Source organism: Sylvia atricapilla, chromosome 15 (genome assembly GCF_009819655.1).
Source record: "Sylvia atricapilla isolate bSylAtr1 chromosome 15, bSylAtr1.pri, whole genome shotgun sequence".
Lineage (NCBI taxonomy): Eukaryota > Metazoa > Chordata > Aves > Passeriformes > Sylviidae > Sylvia > Sylvia atricapilla.
The window spans coordinates 6542950-6558106 of NC_089154.1; the positions used below are offsets into that span (position 1 = coordinate 6542950).

At 50.0% G+C, this 15157-nt stretch overlaps 2 protein-coding genes across 2 annotated transcripts in view; one reads left to right on the forward strand and one right to left on the reverse strand.

Moving 5' to 3' along the window:
- CHTF18 (chromosome transmission fidelity factor 18) overlaps positions 1-15157 on the reverse strand; it is a 371533-nt gene that overhangs the window by 246118 nt on the left and 110258 nt on the right. The window lies entirely within an intron of this gene.
- The window catches only part of LMF1 (lipase maturation factor 1), a 141447-nt gene that overhangs the window by 85517 nt on the left and 40773 nt on the right, over positions 1-15157 (forward strand). The window contains exon 5 of the mRNA XM_066329865.1: positions 9159-9326. Coding sequence (XP_066185962.1) covers positions 9159-9326 — 168 coding nt within the window. The remainder of the gene's footprint in view (positions 1-9158; positions 9327-15157) is intronic.

A 15157-nucleotide genomic window follows, 5' to 3' on the forward strand; every position in this document is an offset into this window, starting at 1 on the left:
TGTTTTGCTTGTCCTAAGTTCTTTCCGGCTGCATCCTTTGTTACTCGGGTGAAAGCCTAAACCAGAAACCAACTCTCCTAAGCCTTTGGCACCATCTTTGGGACAGCAACCTGGTTTTTCCTGATGTCTCATTTTCATCCCACCCTGCTCTAGGGACACTCTTGGATGGACAGGAGGTTCAGAGCTGATTCAACCATGGCGATGGTTCCTGTGGATTTAAAACCACGTGGATGTGGCACATGGGGGACGTGGGTTGGTGGTGGCCTTGGACTCGATGGTCCCAGAGCTCTTTTCCAGCCTGAATGGCTGTGCTGTGTTGGGTGTGCTCTGTCTCCTGGGCAGTTGCAGAGTTAAACGAGTTCCCCCTCCCGCCGCCGGCGCTGGCGTTGGCTCGGTGGCGTTCCAGTTCGGAGAATTCCAGTGACCAACCAGGTAGTCAGCTCCTTAATGGCACAATTTACCCTTTGTGAACACATTTTATGAAAGCTCTCACTGTTTGTCTTGAGTTGTGGAGGGAGGGGGGGCAAAAAAAAAAAAAAAAAAAAAACCCGACTGTAAACGTCCAGGCCACGGAGCTGCCTAATCCAAACACAGGCACGAGCCGGGGCTCCGTGTGTTCCTTGGCCTGGTGCTGAGCTCCTGTTTATGAGCACACACCAAAAGAAAAGCCCTCTGAAGGAGACTGGGCCTGGGTTTAGCACTGGACTTTTTAAAGGGAAAAAAAAATGAAGGAATGAGGGGCGGTGGGAGAGCAGCCTCGGGGTGTTTTTGGGGTTGTGAGTGGTAAAGATCTGCGTGCTCTGAGTGGGTGCAGCCTTTGGAAAGATGTTCAAGAAGATGTTCAGAAAAATGTTCAGAAAACTGTTCTGAAAGATGTTCAGAAAGACGTTCTGAAAGATGTTCTGCCACTCTCCAAAGCCATAAGGTTTGCCCTTCAAGGCACCAGAGTGTGCGAGGAACTCTGGAAAAAGTTGGAAAATCCTTGAAAAATATTGCAGCAGAATAGTCCAGGTAACCTTGCTGGAGGTGGGAATGGCCGTGGGGATAAGCAGGAGCATTGTCAGGGGATCCTGGAGGTGCCAGAGGTCCCAGGGGAATGGGCTGTGCCAGCCAGTTTGGTCTTGGCTGGAATTAAGAGGATAGAAGATGCTGCTGGCCTGGGATAACCCACGTTCCTTGGGCAGAAATGTTGACATCCTTCTCTTTGAAACCTTTCCCACTTGGGCAGAACAAGGGGTTAATGTTGGAATTGTTGAGCTCTGTCCCCTCAGCCCACTCCCTGTGGGAGCTTTGGGTCTTGCAGTGATGCTCAAGGCTTGTTGTGGTGTCCTGGCTCCGTTTTCCCTCCTTTCCATTGTTTGTTGCCATCACTTCCATGTTTCTTGGTTGATCAGTGGTGCCTGGTGGGAGCTGGCAAATCCCTCAGCGTGCTCATGAACCAGAGCAGAACCTCTGGCCTGCAGGAGAGAGCACCAACTGAACCCCAAATAACGGGTATTAAAGGCAAATGTAAAATGGCAGAGGGCACATGGAGTAAGCAGAGGTATTTTCTGGCTGTCTGGTCGAAGGTTTGGTATCATTTTTCTCCAGGATTACAGGGGCTTTCACCTCATAAATTTGGGCCTGTTTGAGGTCGTTAATCTTTCTTTACATGTTGCCTTGCAATTTTAGAGCTTTGCCACCATCTGGGATCACATTTTAAATGGAGTTTCCACTCACTACGTCCCCTTTTCATGGAATTATTTATATATGGAGAAATGCATAATAAATACATCAGCTCTGGGTTGTTTTTAAACATTTTCAGGGCTTACCTTGTGTGGAAAAACTTGTCTTCTCTAATAGAGAGTCATAACAGTGACCAATTAAAGGATCACATTTGCAATATGCTCTTAAATGGCAATTTAAAATATTGGTGAGTGATCCGCGGGGAAAGGGAGCTCCAGGCTGGGGAGCTGAGGTGGAAAATCCTGGAGTGTGAGACAGAACAGCACCATCTGATGGAAAATGCAAACCTGGAGAGGGATTTCAGCTCCCCCCTTGCCTTTGGGATGGAACCTTCTTGTATTGCCCTTAAATCTTGGTTTTTCTTCACGATACGGCGATGTTGGGTCAATGATTGGATTTGGCAATCCTGAAGGTGCTTCCCACTCTCTGATTCTTATGGATAGACCTTCTAGCCCAGCCCCTCAACCCAGCTTGGCCCATCTCTGCTGCCCTTGACAAGCCCCAAAGGCTGGGAGGACCCACAGCTGGTCCCACCAGCAGTTCCTGGCCCCCGCAGAGCCGAGGTGTCTGCCCCAGGCCCCGCCAGTTGTTTGAACGGGGTTTGGTACAAATAAATAGCCTCAACAGCCCGGTGGTTCCTCGTGTAATTTTAGCTCAGGACCTCTGCAAGAATGTCCAGGATAAATAGGTGAAATCTGTAATCCATCCCCAATTAAGTGGATATTCCGGGAGCAGCTCGGAGCACGTTACGGAGGAGCAGTGTCAATAAACAGGGATGCTGCGGGCCTTGGAAACGTGGGCTCTGTTCCTGGAGAGGGAAGGCTCAGGACCAGGAGCTGGGTGCAGGCTGGAAAAGCAAACAAAAAGGAGCTTTCTGCCCCCAGCCAGGTGTTTGGGATTCCAACCCCCACGGTTCAGTGTCCCCCAGATCCTCCCAGGGTGATTCACCCTGACCAAAACTGAACGCAGCGGGGAGGTTTCACCTCCAGCCGTGACTTTACAGTGTTGTCAACAGGAAAACAACAAATTCCCCGGGATATTGTACAGTGCTGAGGCATGAAATTGCAGAGCAGAATCTTCTCCCCAAGCCCCCTTTCCCCTCTGGCAGCTGCAGCAGCCATTCCCTAAGAAACTCAACCTCCAGACGTGAATCACTGCTGGGATTTTTAACTTTTCCTTCCCTCAGCCAGGAGGGACGGGGACCTGCTGGAGCTCTGAAAAACCTCTGAGTGAGGGCTGGCTGGGGAAAGGAGTTAAAAATGAACCAGCAGATTTTTTTATATATATAAAAAGTAAAAATATATGTTCTCCATCTGAAGTTTATTTAGGTCCTTTGGGAGAGTGGCGCGGCACCACGTCTCTACTAAATTGCCAACATTTTATGGCCGTGCTGGCACCGAGTCAAACACACATCTCCTTGGCTTGCTCTGCTGTCTTAAACAGGCAGATTCCAGTCTGTTTTTCTATGGGCTGAATATTCCTATTGACTGGGCGAGGGGAGTTCTGCCCAGCAAGAACCTACAGGCAACTTCTCTTTTTATTACTTTATTGAGGCTTGATTATTTTGATATTGCGCTGCTGAAGAGCCGACCCCTTGTGACCCACTGGATGTCAGAGCAGTGTGCATTTCAAGCCAGATCCAGCTTTTTCTTTTTCTTTTCTTTTTTTTTCCCTTCTGATTTTATTTGGATTGGAATCTTATTAATAACTGGAAAGTTTTGAAGGGGCTATTTTTAACTGCTTAGCTGTCAGGAGTATTTCAGTAGCGTGGACGCAGAGCTTTGAGGGTACAGATAAAATACCCCTAGAACAAGGTGCTGCTGGGTTTAAACCCAGCCCCAGCAGTTCCCTGCTCCATTTCTTCTCAAACCCTTCCCTACATGAGAATCCTTGTGCAAAATCCTCTCTGCTGCTCATCAGTTAAGGTTGCTGCCCACGTTGGAGCCCTTCCGTGGTGAGGAAGCCCCAGAATCTCCTCCTGGTCCAAGCAGGGTGGGTTTTTAGGAATCCTTGGTTGCTGTAGAACCAGGGACAGGTTCAGGCAGGACTGGTTCGGGCTGGCTTCAGGCAGGACACTCATCTGCCCACACCTCCCAGCAGCTGGGAGTGACCCCTTTATCTCCTCTCCTCCTGCTCCCTCCTCGCACGGGGCCGGGGAGACGTTCCCATGGGGCTGGGGAAGGTCGGAGCTTTGATCTGCAGATGCCTGAGGAGCCAGGTCAGCATCTGAAGCAGAAAGGACTGGCAGGGAAGGGCCTGTTGGACCACGCTGATCCAATTACGCTCCACGATGGAGAATCCTTTTTGTTTCTTGGTCCAGGGCACAGGAGAAGCGAGGGCTTTGCTTTGAAGCCGAGGAGATGAGTTCATGCCTCAGTGCCTGGGAAGCTGGAGAGCTGAGCTTTGCAGCTCATCTGGATCCTCCACAGCACTCCAGAAAACATTTAATAAACCTCTCAGCCTGCTTTTCCAGGGAACTGCTGCTCCTCACGCTCGGCTGCGTGTGCCAAAGGCTTTCCCTCTCTCCTGACTGTGGGAGCCTGTGGAGCTGCTCCTGACGTGTTCCCTGCACCTCTGTGGAGTCAGGGGGGAGGATATTTCGTGATTCCATAGGACAAGGGATGGCTTCAGACTGGCAGAGGGCAGGGCTGGATGGGATACTGGGGAGGGATTGTTCCCTGTGAGGATGGTGGGACACTGGCACAGGGTGCCCAGACAAGCCGTGGCTGCCCCTGGATCCCTGGAAGTGTCCAAGGCCAGGCTGGGATCAGCCTGGGATGGTGGAAGATGTCTCTGCTCGTGGCAGGAAGTGGCACTGGATGAGATTTCAGATCCCTTCCAACCCAGGTGATTCTGGAATTCTGTTTCTTTTGAGTTGCCTTTCCTCATTATTTATCCCTATTTGCTGTTCCATTTTCCTCTGTCAGGATTTCTCTGCCATGAAGCTGGCTTGGTTGGGTTTGTTGATCTCAGAGGGCTTTTCCAACCGAAGCCATTCCATGATCCCCTGATTCCTCACCCTCCACACTCCCCTGCTGCTCAGCCCCTTGCCTGGCAGCTGTGCTGTGAGCCCAGCAAAGAATCCCAGGATGGTTTGGGTTGGAAGGACCTTAAAGCCCATCCCATTCCCTGGAGAGGGACACCTTCCCCTATCCCAATCCCAGCCCTGTGTGAGCACTGGGTTGTTTGAGGACAATATGGGATTTGTTTCCCTGCAGAAGAGCCTGGAGCTTTCTCTGGGCTGGGCTGGGCTCTCCAAACCCGGATTAAATCCCCCCTTGGAGTTTCTGGAAAGCTGTGGCAATAACGGGGCTGGGAGGAGGGACCCTGGGCATTCACAGCCCCCAAGAAGAGCCTTCACTCCACTGTATAATGGCCTTCTGTTGGCTTTTAGTGGGGTGCAGTTTAGTAAATTAGGAGTCTTCAGGTACTTAGCACTTTAATGGTTCTCACTAAGAACATAATTAAACCATAGACCCCGTAGGGAGAAAAAAAAAACCAGTTTATTGTGCGTATTTTTAGACTCTGTTACCAGCCCTCATAAAACCTGCTCGAGCCAAGCCAGGGAACAGGCCCGAGCTGGCGACCCAGAATTCCTGCAGCAGCACTCACACCTTACAAATCTGCCCCGTGAATTAGGGAATTCACTTTCCTGCTCCCACTTCCAAAGGTGTTTGCAGCAGCGGGTTCTCCCCGGCTGCTGGAGGGTTAGGATGTTGTGCTGACACACAAAGCCAGGGTTTGCTAATTGGTGGTTATTATTATTATTATTTTTTTAAAAACAATACAATACAATTAATTGTACTGTCTTACAATTTAAAAATGCAACTTAAAAATTGGGGGTTTTTAAATTTATTTCTGGAGGTGCCCAGAAATGAGGCTGCTCTGAGCCCACAGCTCTGCTCCCTCTCCACGGACATCCACCTTGGGATTGTTTAGTTCCAGCTGCCTTGGAGCTGCATTTCCCTTGCCTGTGTGTCAGGAGATCACAGTTCTGGATGCAGGGGAACTCCCAGCTGCCTCTAGGAGGTTTCCTGGGATGAAGAGGTGGAGAGGGAATTTTCATCAGGCACTAAAGTGATGGGACAACAGGAAAGGCTTCAGACTGAAAAAGAGCAGGTTTATGATGGAAGATGGGATAAGATGGATTAAAGATGGAATACTGGGATAAAATCCTTCCCTGAGAGGGTGAGAGGCCCTGGCACAGGGTGCCCAGAGAAAGCTGTGGCTGCCCCTGGATCCTTGGCAGTGTCCAAGGCCAGCTTGGATGGGGTTTGGAGCAGCCTGGGGTAGAGGAAGGAGACGAGAATTAAATAATCCTCCATGTCCCTTCCAACCCAAACCATTCTGGGTCTCCATAATTCTCCTCACTGCACAGCACAGCCACAACGCAAAGTGCAAAGCTCCAAATCCCAGGAACAAGCTGGGTGAGGAGAGCCTGGAAAGCTTTTCCCTCCTCCTGGACTCTGACACCAACACCTCCTGCAGGACCGGGATGTTTCCATGGGAGAGGATTTCCCTGGAACAGCAGGTGTGGGGCAAATCCCCTCTCCAATCCCAGCAAGGTACCCTGGGTGCTCTCCTGAGCTCTGGGTGCCTCTGGTGGAGTCGGGCACAAAAAGAATGCAGGGAGTTTTCCAGCATCCCAGGCTACTGGTGATTCCCAGGCTGCTCCTGCCTCAACACCCCATCCCGAGGATGCAGGGCTCCCTTCCCAGGAAACCTGTGCTGTGCAGCATCTGGAAGGCATTGGGAGGAACACACACACACACAGAGATCTCCTCCCCCAGCAGCGTCTGAAGGATATCTGGGATATGTGAATCACCGTGCTATCGCTGGGCTTTGGTTTATCCTCAAATCCCAGACGGGTTTGGGTTGGAAGGGATCTTAAAGCTCATCCCATTCCCACCCCTGCCATGGGCAGGGACTTGTTCCACTGTCCCAGGCTGCTCCACCTTCATCCAGCCTGGCCTTGGGCACTGCCAGGGATCCAGGGGCAGCCACAGCTGCTCTGGGCACCCTGTGCCAGCCCTGCCCACCCTCCAACCTGGCCTTGAACTTCCCACCGCAGCGGGATTTGAGGCTGGAATTTTCTTTTCCTGCCCTTCAGCAATTTGAGATGACAAAATCTCTAGTCCCAGCTCCAGCAACAAATGGGAACAATACCTGTTCATGTGTTCATTCCAGTTACAACTGGGTGTGCCATTAGCAATGCTGCCTGCTCCCCGTGGTCCTCATCCCTAAGTGAGAAACATTCCAACCTGTTGGATTGATGCCTCAGCTGGGGCAGGTTTAGTTTAAAGCACTTTAAAAAAATATATATAAAAATAAAAATAAAAAATAAAAATAAAAATAAAAAAGTATAAATATAAACATACATATACATATACATACATATACATTATGATGATTGTAATAATAATGATGATAATAATAAATTACAGTTATAAATAATAATAACAGTAATGGTGATGGTAAAATAATGATGATTATGATGATGATAATAATAATAACAATAATAATAAAGAGCCAAGGAACAAGCTGCCTGTTTGGAAGGATAAAAGCATTTCTCAGCAATCTGGGATCAAAACAATCCCTTTGGGAGCCTCCCTGGCAGCGCTTTGAGGAGCCCAACACGGGATTAACTGGAAGCAGGTCCTGGCAGAGGGGAAGGAGCCTGGGGGACACCTGGGGCTGCCCTGACCCCCCAGCCTGGCCAGAGTGGCCTTGGCAGAGCTCCCTGACCCCGGCCCGGCTCCATCCGGGAAGGAAGGATGCGGTCTCCTGTCCTCAGGGGCCACAGCAGCCTCCAGCCCAGGCCAGGCTTTATTAATCCCAGCTTTGCTAATAAGGAATTACAATAGTTGTGGGATTTGGCAGCGGGAGCGTGCTTGGCTGCCATGCATCCTACAGGATTTGCCCCGTTTTGTTTGTATTTTGGATTTAACAACAAATAATTTAAAGATGTGTTGTGTCTCCTTCAATTAACATTTGTGTTTTTGACCTCTCTCTCTTTTTTTTTTCTTTTTTTTTTCTTGTTGTTGTTGAAGTTTTAAAACAATACCGGGGAATTCGAGCCTGTCAGATACGCTGAGATAAATTTATATTTATTTTCTTTGCTCCAGAAATTTGTGGGATTCCTTAGGGTGGCACTCATTAACATATCAGAATTTGGGCTTGTTCCCTTTTGAAAAATTTGCTGTTCTCTTGTGCTGGATGGAAAAAATCTCCCGGTGTCAAAAAATTTCAGACTGACAAAAGAATAATATTGTCCCAAGGCCAGTATGTAAATACCTTAACCAGTATAACATGTTTAGAGGAATTACGCTTTCCTCTCCCAAATTACCATCTTGGAAAGCAGCTCTACCAGCACATTTATTTGAATTTTAAACATTTTGAAAGCAGATCTCTGAGGTTTTGAAATCTGGTTTCCATTCCTGGCTCTGTTTGACCCAAGGCCTGACCCTGAGCAAATCTTAAGCTCAGTTTCTGGATCTGCTCTGAGGATCCTCACTCAGTTTAACATCCCTCAATGCAGATCTAAGTGTAAAATTTCAGTGTTAAAGAATAGTGGGGTTAATTTAAGATGGGGTTTGGTGATGATGACAAAAGGGAAAATGAAAACTCTTGGTTTTTAGGAGGTGAATTTGTTCAAAGATGCGTGAAAAAACTTGAATGGAGTAATTTTCTTTGCAAAGAAAGGAGTTCCCACAGGTGAAGGATGGTTCTCCTGAAGGCAAACTTGGGGAGAGAAATAAGAAATAAGGCCAGAGCTTTGTAGGTGCCCTTCATACCAACTTTTGGAGGGTGTTGGCACCCTGGGCACTGAGAATTCCAGCCTTTCTGTGCTCACAGGCACTGACCCCCGAGCAAACACTGCATTTGACCTGAGGCCATGGAAAAGGCTCCCAAAATTGAGTGACAGCATTGGGATTGTGGGTGTGGGGTTTGGATAGAAGTGTGGGATATCACAGGGGGGAAAACTCAGAACTGAAGGGTTTAGAATATAGTAATATATATATATAAAGCAAGATGGAGGATTTAGGGTGGAGGCTGAGTCCTTTTTCACCTTCTTGTTCATGAGTTTAGGTGATTCCTATTTTCTATCCAGTTTTGTAATTGGGTAGAAAAATCCACATTGCAGACCACAGGTGGTTGGTTATTGGGTTAAAAGTAAAAATAATTGAGGTGTCATTTCATAATTGGACAATTTGTACGTAAAAGACCTTGGAAAGAGTTAGAGCCATTTTTCACTTTGTTCGCTGGAGCTCACGGCTTGTGAGACTGTAACACAGATACAAATTAATAAACACCTGAGTCCCAACACAAAAACTGCATCTCCTGAGTGTTTAATCCCGCCTCTGACAGAAAAAAGGAAGATGAAAAAAACCCACAGGAGGGTATTGATTATTTTTTCCCCTTTGCCGTTGCAGACGCAGCCGGTGCCCAGCCCCATCTCGTACTTCATGCACCGCTCGCCGTGGTGGTTCCACCGCCTCGAGACCTTGGTCAACCACTTCATCGAGCTGCTGGTGCCCTTCTTCCTGCTGCTGGGCCGCAGCATGAGCATCCTGCACGGCCTCCTGCAGATCCTCTTCCAGGTCAGCCGCTCCCCTTCCCTCTCCTGGGGCTGTGGGGATGCATTTCCCACACGCCCAGCAAGTGTTTTATGTACAGGAGGGAGTTTAAGGCTCACCCCTTGGTGTTTCTTATAAAGAAAAGAACCCAGAAGGTTCTTAGCAGCTGGCTCAGGGCCAAGTGAGAAGCAACTCTTGGACCTTGTCATTGTTCTTCAAACCCTGTATCTGTCCCTGTTGGCTGCCAGCCAAATGATCCCTCCTAGAACATTCAGTATTTAGGAAGGAGCCTTAAGGAAGTTAAAGGGCTTTTTGGAGTGTCTTAGCAAGGTGTCAGGGGTTTCTCAGACTCCTGTGCTCAGCTTATCACTTGTTTTCTGTAATTTGTTATTTTTGTTCGTATGCGTTTTGATTTACAAAGCACCACCGAGGAGCTGCGTTGTTAATTGATTTTAGCCACTCCTCTGCCAAGGCTGGACCCTCAGAGATTGATACATCAGCACATGGTTGATAAGACTCTGACCACGTGTTAACCATATCACTGGGGGTCCCCTCCTCTCCTGGGGTTCCCAACTCCTCCCAGCAGCATCCAAAGGAGCTGGCAGAGGGGACAGGATGGGAGTTCAGGCTGCAGGGAATGAGGATCGTTCCCAGCCAGAATTCCTGGGTGTTTCCCACTGCTCTGGGTGCCTCGCTGGAGGTTTGGTTTGTGTGTGGCAGAGAAATGGCAGCCCAGTGCAAAGGGTCTGGGGGGAATCCTTGTGATTGCCTCAAAAGTTAATTTTTACACACAACTTTCCGTCTCTGAAGGGATTCTTCTGTCCGTATTTATCATTCGAGGATTGTTCCTTGTGTCTGGGAAGAGCCGAGCTGCTCTTCACAAGTACCAGCCTGACTGTGCCAAGGTTTAAAATGAAAATAATTCCTTGGAAGTTTAATGGATTCACGTTCCAGTCGATTTTTTTGCAGTGGAGTTTTTTTGGTAACTCAGAGGACAGAAGCTGCTGCAGAAATACTTTCCTGGAGGCCATCTGATTCCTCTCTGTCCTGGCAGAGTTCAGGGAGCTCATGAAACCTCTCAGACACTCCTTGCTGCCCTGTCTTTGTTCAGCATCATGAAATTCATACTCAGGAGCTGTTAGTGCTTCCTGTGAGTCCATGTGATGATTAAACTGGAGAACAGCTCATAAAGCCCCTTGGTAAACCACAAAAATGCTGATCAGGTTTTAAAGGTCTGACACAAACCCCCGGCGGGTTTGTGCTCTCGCCGAGTCCCTTCTGCTTCCCAAACTCTTCCTGCTGTGCCTGGGTGCCAGCTTTTCCCTCTGCACAGCTTTGGGTTGGGATGGGATGGATTTGGGCAGATGGAGGGAGAGGTGTGACCCAGGGAGCTCCCGGGGTGTCACTCCAGCCCTGTTTGTGACAGGCGTCACCCCCGAGGTTCCTGGAGGCACTGGGAGGATTTTATTCAGCCCAACCTTAAAATAAAAACCTCCACAAACAAAGCAAAACTCACCCTCTCTTCTGGATAAGATGAAGGAGGGCAGGGTTAGATTAGAGCTCAGGGAGGAATTAATCCCTGTGAGGGGATTGCTTGTAGCTGTAATGAACACATGAACAGGTATTGTTCCCACTTGTTCTTGCAGCTGGGACTGGAGATATTGTCATCCCAGATAGCTGAAGGGCAGGGAGAGAAAATTCCAGCCTCAAATCCCACTGCAGTGAGAAGTGCAACGTGTGAGGGTGGGCAGGCCCTGGCACAGGGTGCCCCTGGATCCCTGGAAGTGCCCAGGGCCAGGCTGGAGCACCCTGGGATGGTGGAAAGTGCCCCCGGGGAGGGTTGGAACAAGATGATCTTTAAGGTCCCTCCCACTCCAATCCATTCCATGTCCAATGCTCCCCTCTCAGCCCCTTCTCCCCTCAGGATTGCTCCATCCCTGTCACTCCAGGAGCTTTCAGCTCCTTCCTGGCTCCTCCAGGGCCCCTAACGAGCAGCAGGGCTCTGGGGGGGCTGGGGGACCCCAGCCAGAGCCAGGGGACCTGGAACAGCCCAGTCCACCCCATAAATGTCCTAATGACAGCGAGGAACTGCAGGCTTCGAGCCCCCTTTAATTGGCCCTTTATTGATAGTTGGCAATTAGTGACTCATTTCGATCACGGGGGGAGTCTGCCAAGGCAAAAAAGGGTCCCAGTGTAAGAGGCAGCTCTGGTGCCTTTATAGCATTTCAACAAAAACCTGTTTATTTAATATTTACTGCCCTTTTCTTCATTCAGAATGACTTTTATTGACAGTCCTTGTGCTCTGCAAAGGAAGCAATAAAGTTTAATGTTGATATACCACTTAATTCTGCTTTTCAAGATTTGAATTGACATTACAGACAAGTTTTATTGGACATTTTATAATTGTTATTGGAGTCATGGTGGCGAGGTTCAGTGAGTGTATTTTTCCAGATTCCAACTGGCCTCGAGAATATTGCTTTGTCAGGAACCCAAAAAAAGTTGGGCTTTATAGGAGGAAAGTGGGGATTTTTTTTTCCAAGTGTGAACTTATTCTTCTTGCCTGCTCCACGTTTGTAAGGAAAAAAGCTTAGAGAGGGTGGGAACGTCGGAGAGGAGGTGCTCAGCAGCCTGAGGGTGGATGTGTGTCCACCTGGGGATTCCTGTGGGATTCCAGCCTGGAGTTATCCCAAGGGAGCTGGAAGTTCCACCTTGTTCCCATCCTGGATGTGCACAGGAGGTTCCTGTTGGGGGTTGTTTTTGGTAGGACCCAGGTGGGATTTAGGGAGGGTGTGATGCACACCAAAGTGCTGCCAGCACCTTGATTCCCCCCTGGAGGGGCCACAGGGAGCCTTGGGATGAGCCCATTCCCAGCAGATCCATGGAGTTGCTGCTCCTGGCCAGGAATGGGCCCTCCTGCTGTTCTTTCCTGCCCCTCAGCTTTGGGGTTTTTGCTCTTTGGGAGCTCAGCTCAAACCCCACCATTTCCATGGACCTCCTGGGCACTGCTGCCAATTGTGTCTGCCAGGAATAAATTATCCCTGGAGGTGTTTGGAAAACTGTGGGTGTGCCACTTCAGGACATGGTTTAGTGGTGGATGTGGTGGTTGAGATGGTTGGATTTGATGATCTTAAAGGGCTTTAAGATCATCAACCTTAACAATTCTGTGCTTGGCTGGGTTTTGTAGCAGAGGTGGCGTCTGGGCCTCAGAAATGCACACCAATGTTCTGGAGAAATCAAATTAAAAATGGGGCTGTCAGTACCTGGAGGGGGGCAAAAGATATCTTGGAGGGTCGTGGAGACCCCAGGTAAAGTCTGGACTCTCATTCTTGATTCTGTAGAAGCAGCTGGGCTGAGCCTGCCCATAGCCCATGGAGTCTGTGGGGTGTGGGAGGTTGGAAGTGCTGCTGGGGAAGGCAGATCCTTCAGCTCAGCAGAGATTTCACTGCTCCCTGGATCTGCCTCCTCAAAACCCCTGAATCTGCCCCCTCAAAATGAGGATCTGCCTCCTCAAACCCCTGGATCTGCCTCCTCAAAATCCGGATCAGCCTCCTCAGACCCTGGATCTGCATGTTTTTCACACTGTCGAACTCCCAGCTCACACCAAACGTATTTCTTGGCTCCTTGGAAGGCAGGCAGTAAAATCACACTGCTTGGCAAACCAGTTGATGAGGGGAAGCGAGAGGGAAGCCAAAAAAAAAGAAAAAAAAAGGCAGGAAAAAGCCCCCTTGCCCCTGGCAGCGAGTGGTTGGAGTGAGGGAGGGAAGGGGCTGGGCTGGATTTGGCAGTGCCAGGTGGGAAAGGAGCTTCAGGATGAGAAAGGTGAAATCCACTAATGAATAAATGGAATGGAAAGTCCGTGGCTGGTGCTGTTGGAAAGGCAGGGCAGGGCTTGGATTGCCCGTCACAGCCGTGAAGGCACGATCCGGGGAGTTTAGAATTTGGGGAGGGTTTTAAGCTTTTAAATCCCTTTGGATCTGGATGGATTTGTGGAGTCTGACTCCTTCCTGTGGCCCCTGGAAGCTCCTGGAGTGTCCTCCAGCACAGAACGTCCCTTTGGCTGCAGAAACCCTGCATGAGCTCAGCCCTCACGTCCCACAGCAGCACAGAATTCCCGGGGGGAGCTGCAGTGGCTGTGGGACCTTTCCCCATCTCCAGACCCTGAATGTTGCAGGTTCTGCTCTGCTCCCACCAAGGCAATCCTGGGATGGTGTCAGCAGGAGCCATTCCCAGAGCACAGCAGTGACAGTGCCAGCAGCACAGCGGTGACAGTGCCAGGAGCAGAGGCGTGACAATGCCCAGAGCACAGGGGTGACACTGCAGCAGCACAGAGGTGACAGTACCAGCAGCACAGGGGTGACAGTGCCAGGAGCACAGAGGTGACAATACCAGCAGCACAGGAGGGGTGACAGTGCCAGGAGCAGAGGGGTGACAGTGCCAGCAGCACAGGGGTGACAATACCAGCAGCACAGAGGTGACAATGCTCAGAGCACAGGGGTGACAGTGCCAGCAGCACAGAGGTGACAGTGCCAGGAATGAGGCACAATTCCAGCCCTGCAGAAGGCAGAGGTGAAACCTCCACAGCCCAAAGCCCTCCAAAGTTCAGAGCCCTGCAGAGGAACCCCCGAGGCAGCTCCCAGGATCCAGCCAAGGAGTAGCTGGGGACTTTGGGAGCTGGAGAGGGCTGGGGAGACCTGCTGGGAGAGGGACCCCAGGGGGATGTGCAGAACCTCGGGCCCTGTTCCCCTGCAAAACAAACTGCCAGCACCACCCTTGTCCAGCTGGGCACTGCACCAGGGACACGCAGCCCCTGGGAGCTGGGAATGAGCAGCAGCAAAGTCATTTTCCTCCTTTTTTTTCTTTTCTTTTTTTTTTTCCTTCTTTTCAGGCAGAAAACAGTTGTTGAACAGATATTTTCTGGCTTTTTTTTTTTTTTTTTTTTCTTCCTTGGCTTGGCCAAACCCCAACCTCTTAAAAACGTTGATGGAAAAGGACGTTTCCCTCTGGTTGATTTTGTTCCCATCTCTCCAGGAAGGCAAAGGGAGGCCAAGTGGGGATTTCCCCCCCTCTTTTTTTTTTTTTTTTGGGAGGGGAGAACCCAGCCCCCCCATTGTCCCAGCGCTGCCTCTGCCACACCACGAGCTGCTGGAGGGATGAGCTGCCCCTGCAGCCACACACACACAAATTAAATCAGGCTGCCGCAGTGCCACAGCTGCAAGAGATTGTGTTGCTGACTTAGGAGGTAGCAGAGGTCACAGCAGCAGCCTGGAGAGAGGGAACAAAAATTAACCAGCCCCCCCTTCCCCTCCCTGCAGAAAGTGTCTGAATCCAGTGTTTGTTTTCACTTGTCAGATGCGAGCTGGGGTTTGTTCTGGTGGCCGGGCTGGTGTAAATCAGGGGTGTCTCCAGCAGGATTAGCGGGGTTACACCAGCGCCAGGCTCGTGGCACAAGGATCAGGCTCTTCCTCAGGGCTTTAATTGGGCACCCACAGGACACAGGCACTGCTCCAGGAGGTGTTTTTCTGTGTGGGTGCACAGTGGTGCTGTTAAGGCGTGTGAGAATAAAGCCCAAGTTCACTAGAGGATGGAGCAGGCGGAAAATTCAGGAATTATTCTGCAGTTCACACAATCCCAGAATGGTTTGGGTTGGAAAAAAACTTAAAGACCATCCAGTGCCATCCCCCTTTCCATGGCAGGGACACTTTCCACCATCCCAGGCTGCTCCAAACCCCATCCAGTCTGGCCTTGGACACTTCCAGGGATCCAGGGGCAGCCACAGCTTCTGGGGACACCCTGTTCAGGTCCTTCCCACCCTCACGGGGATGAGTTTCCTCCTGATCTCCAGTGTAAATCTCCTT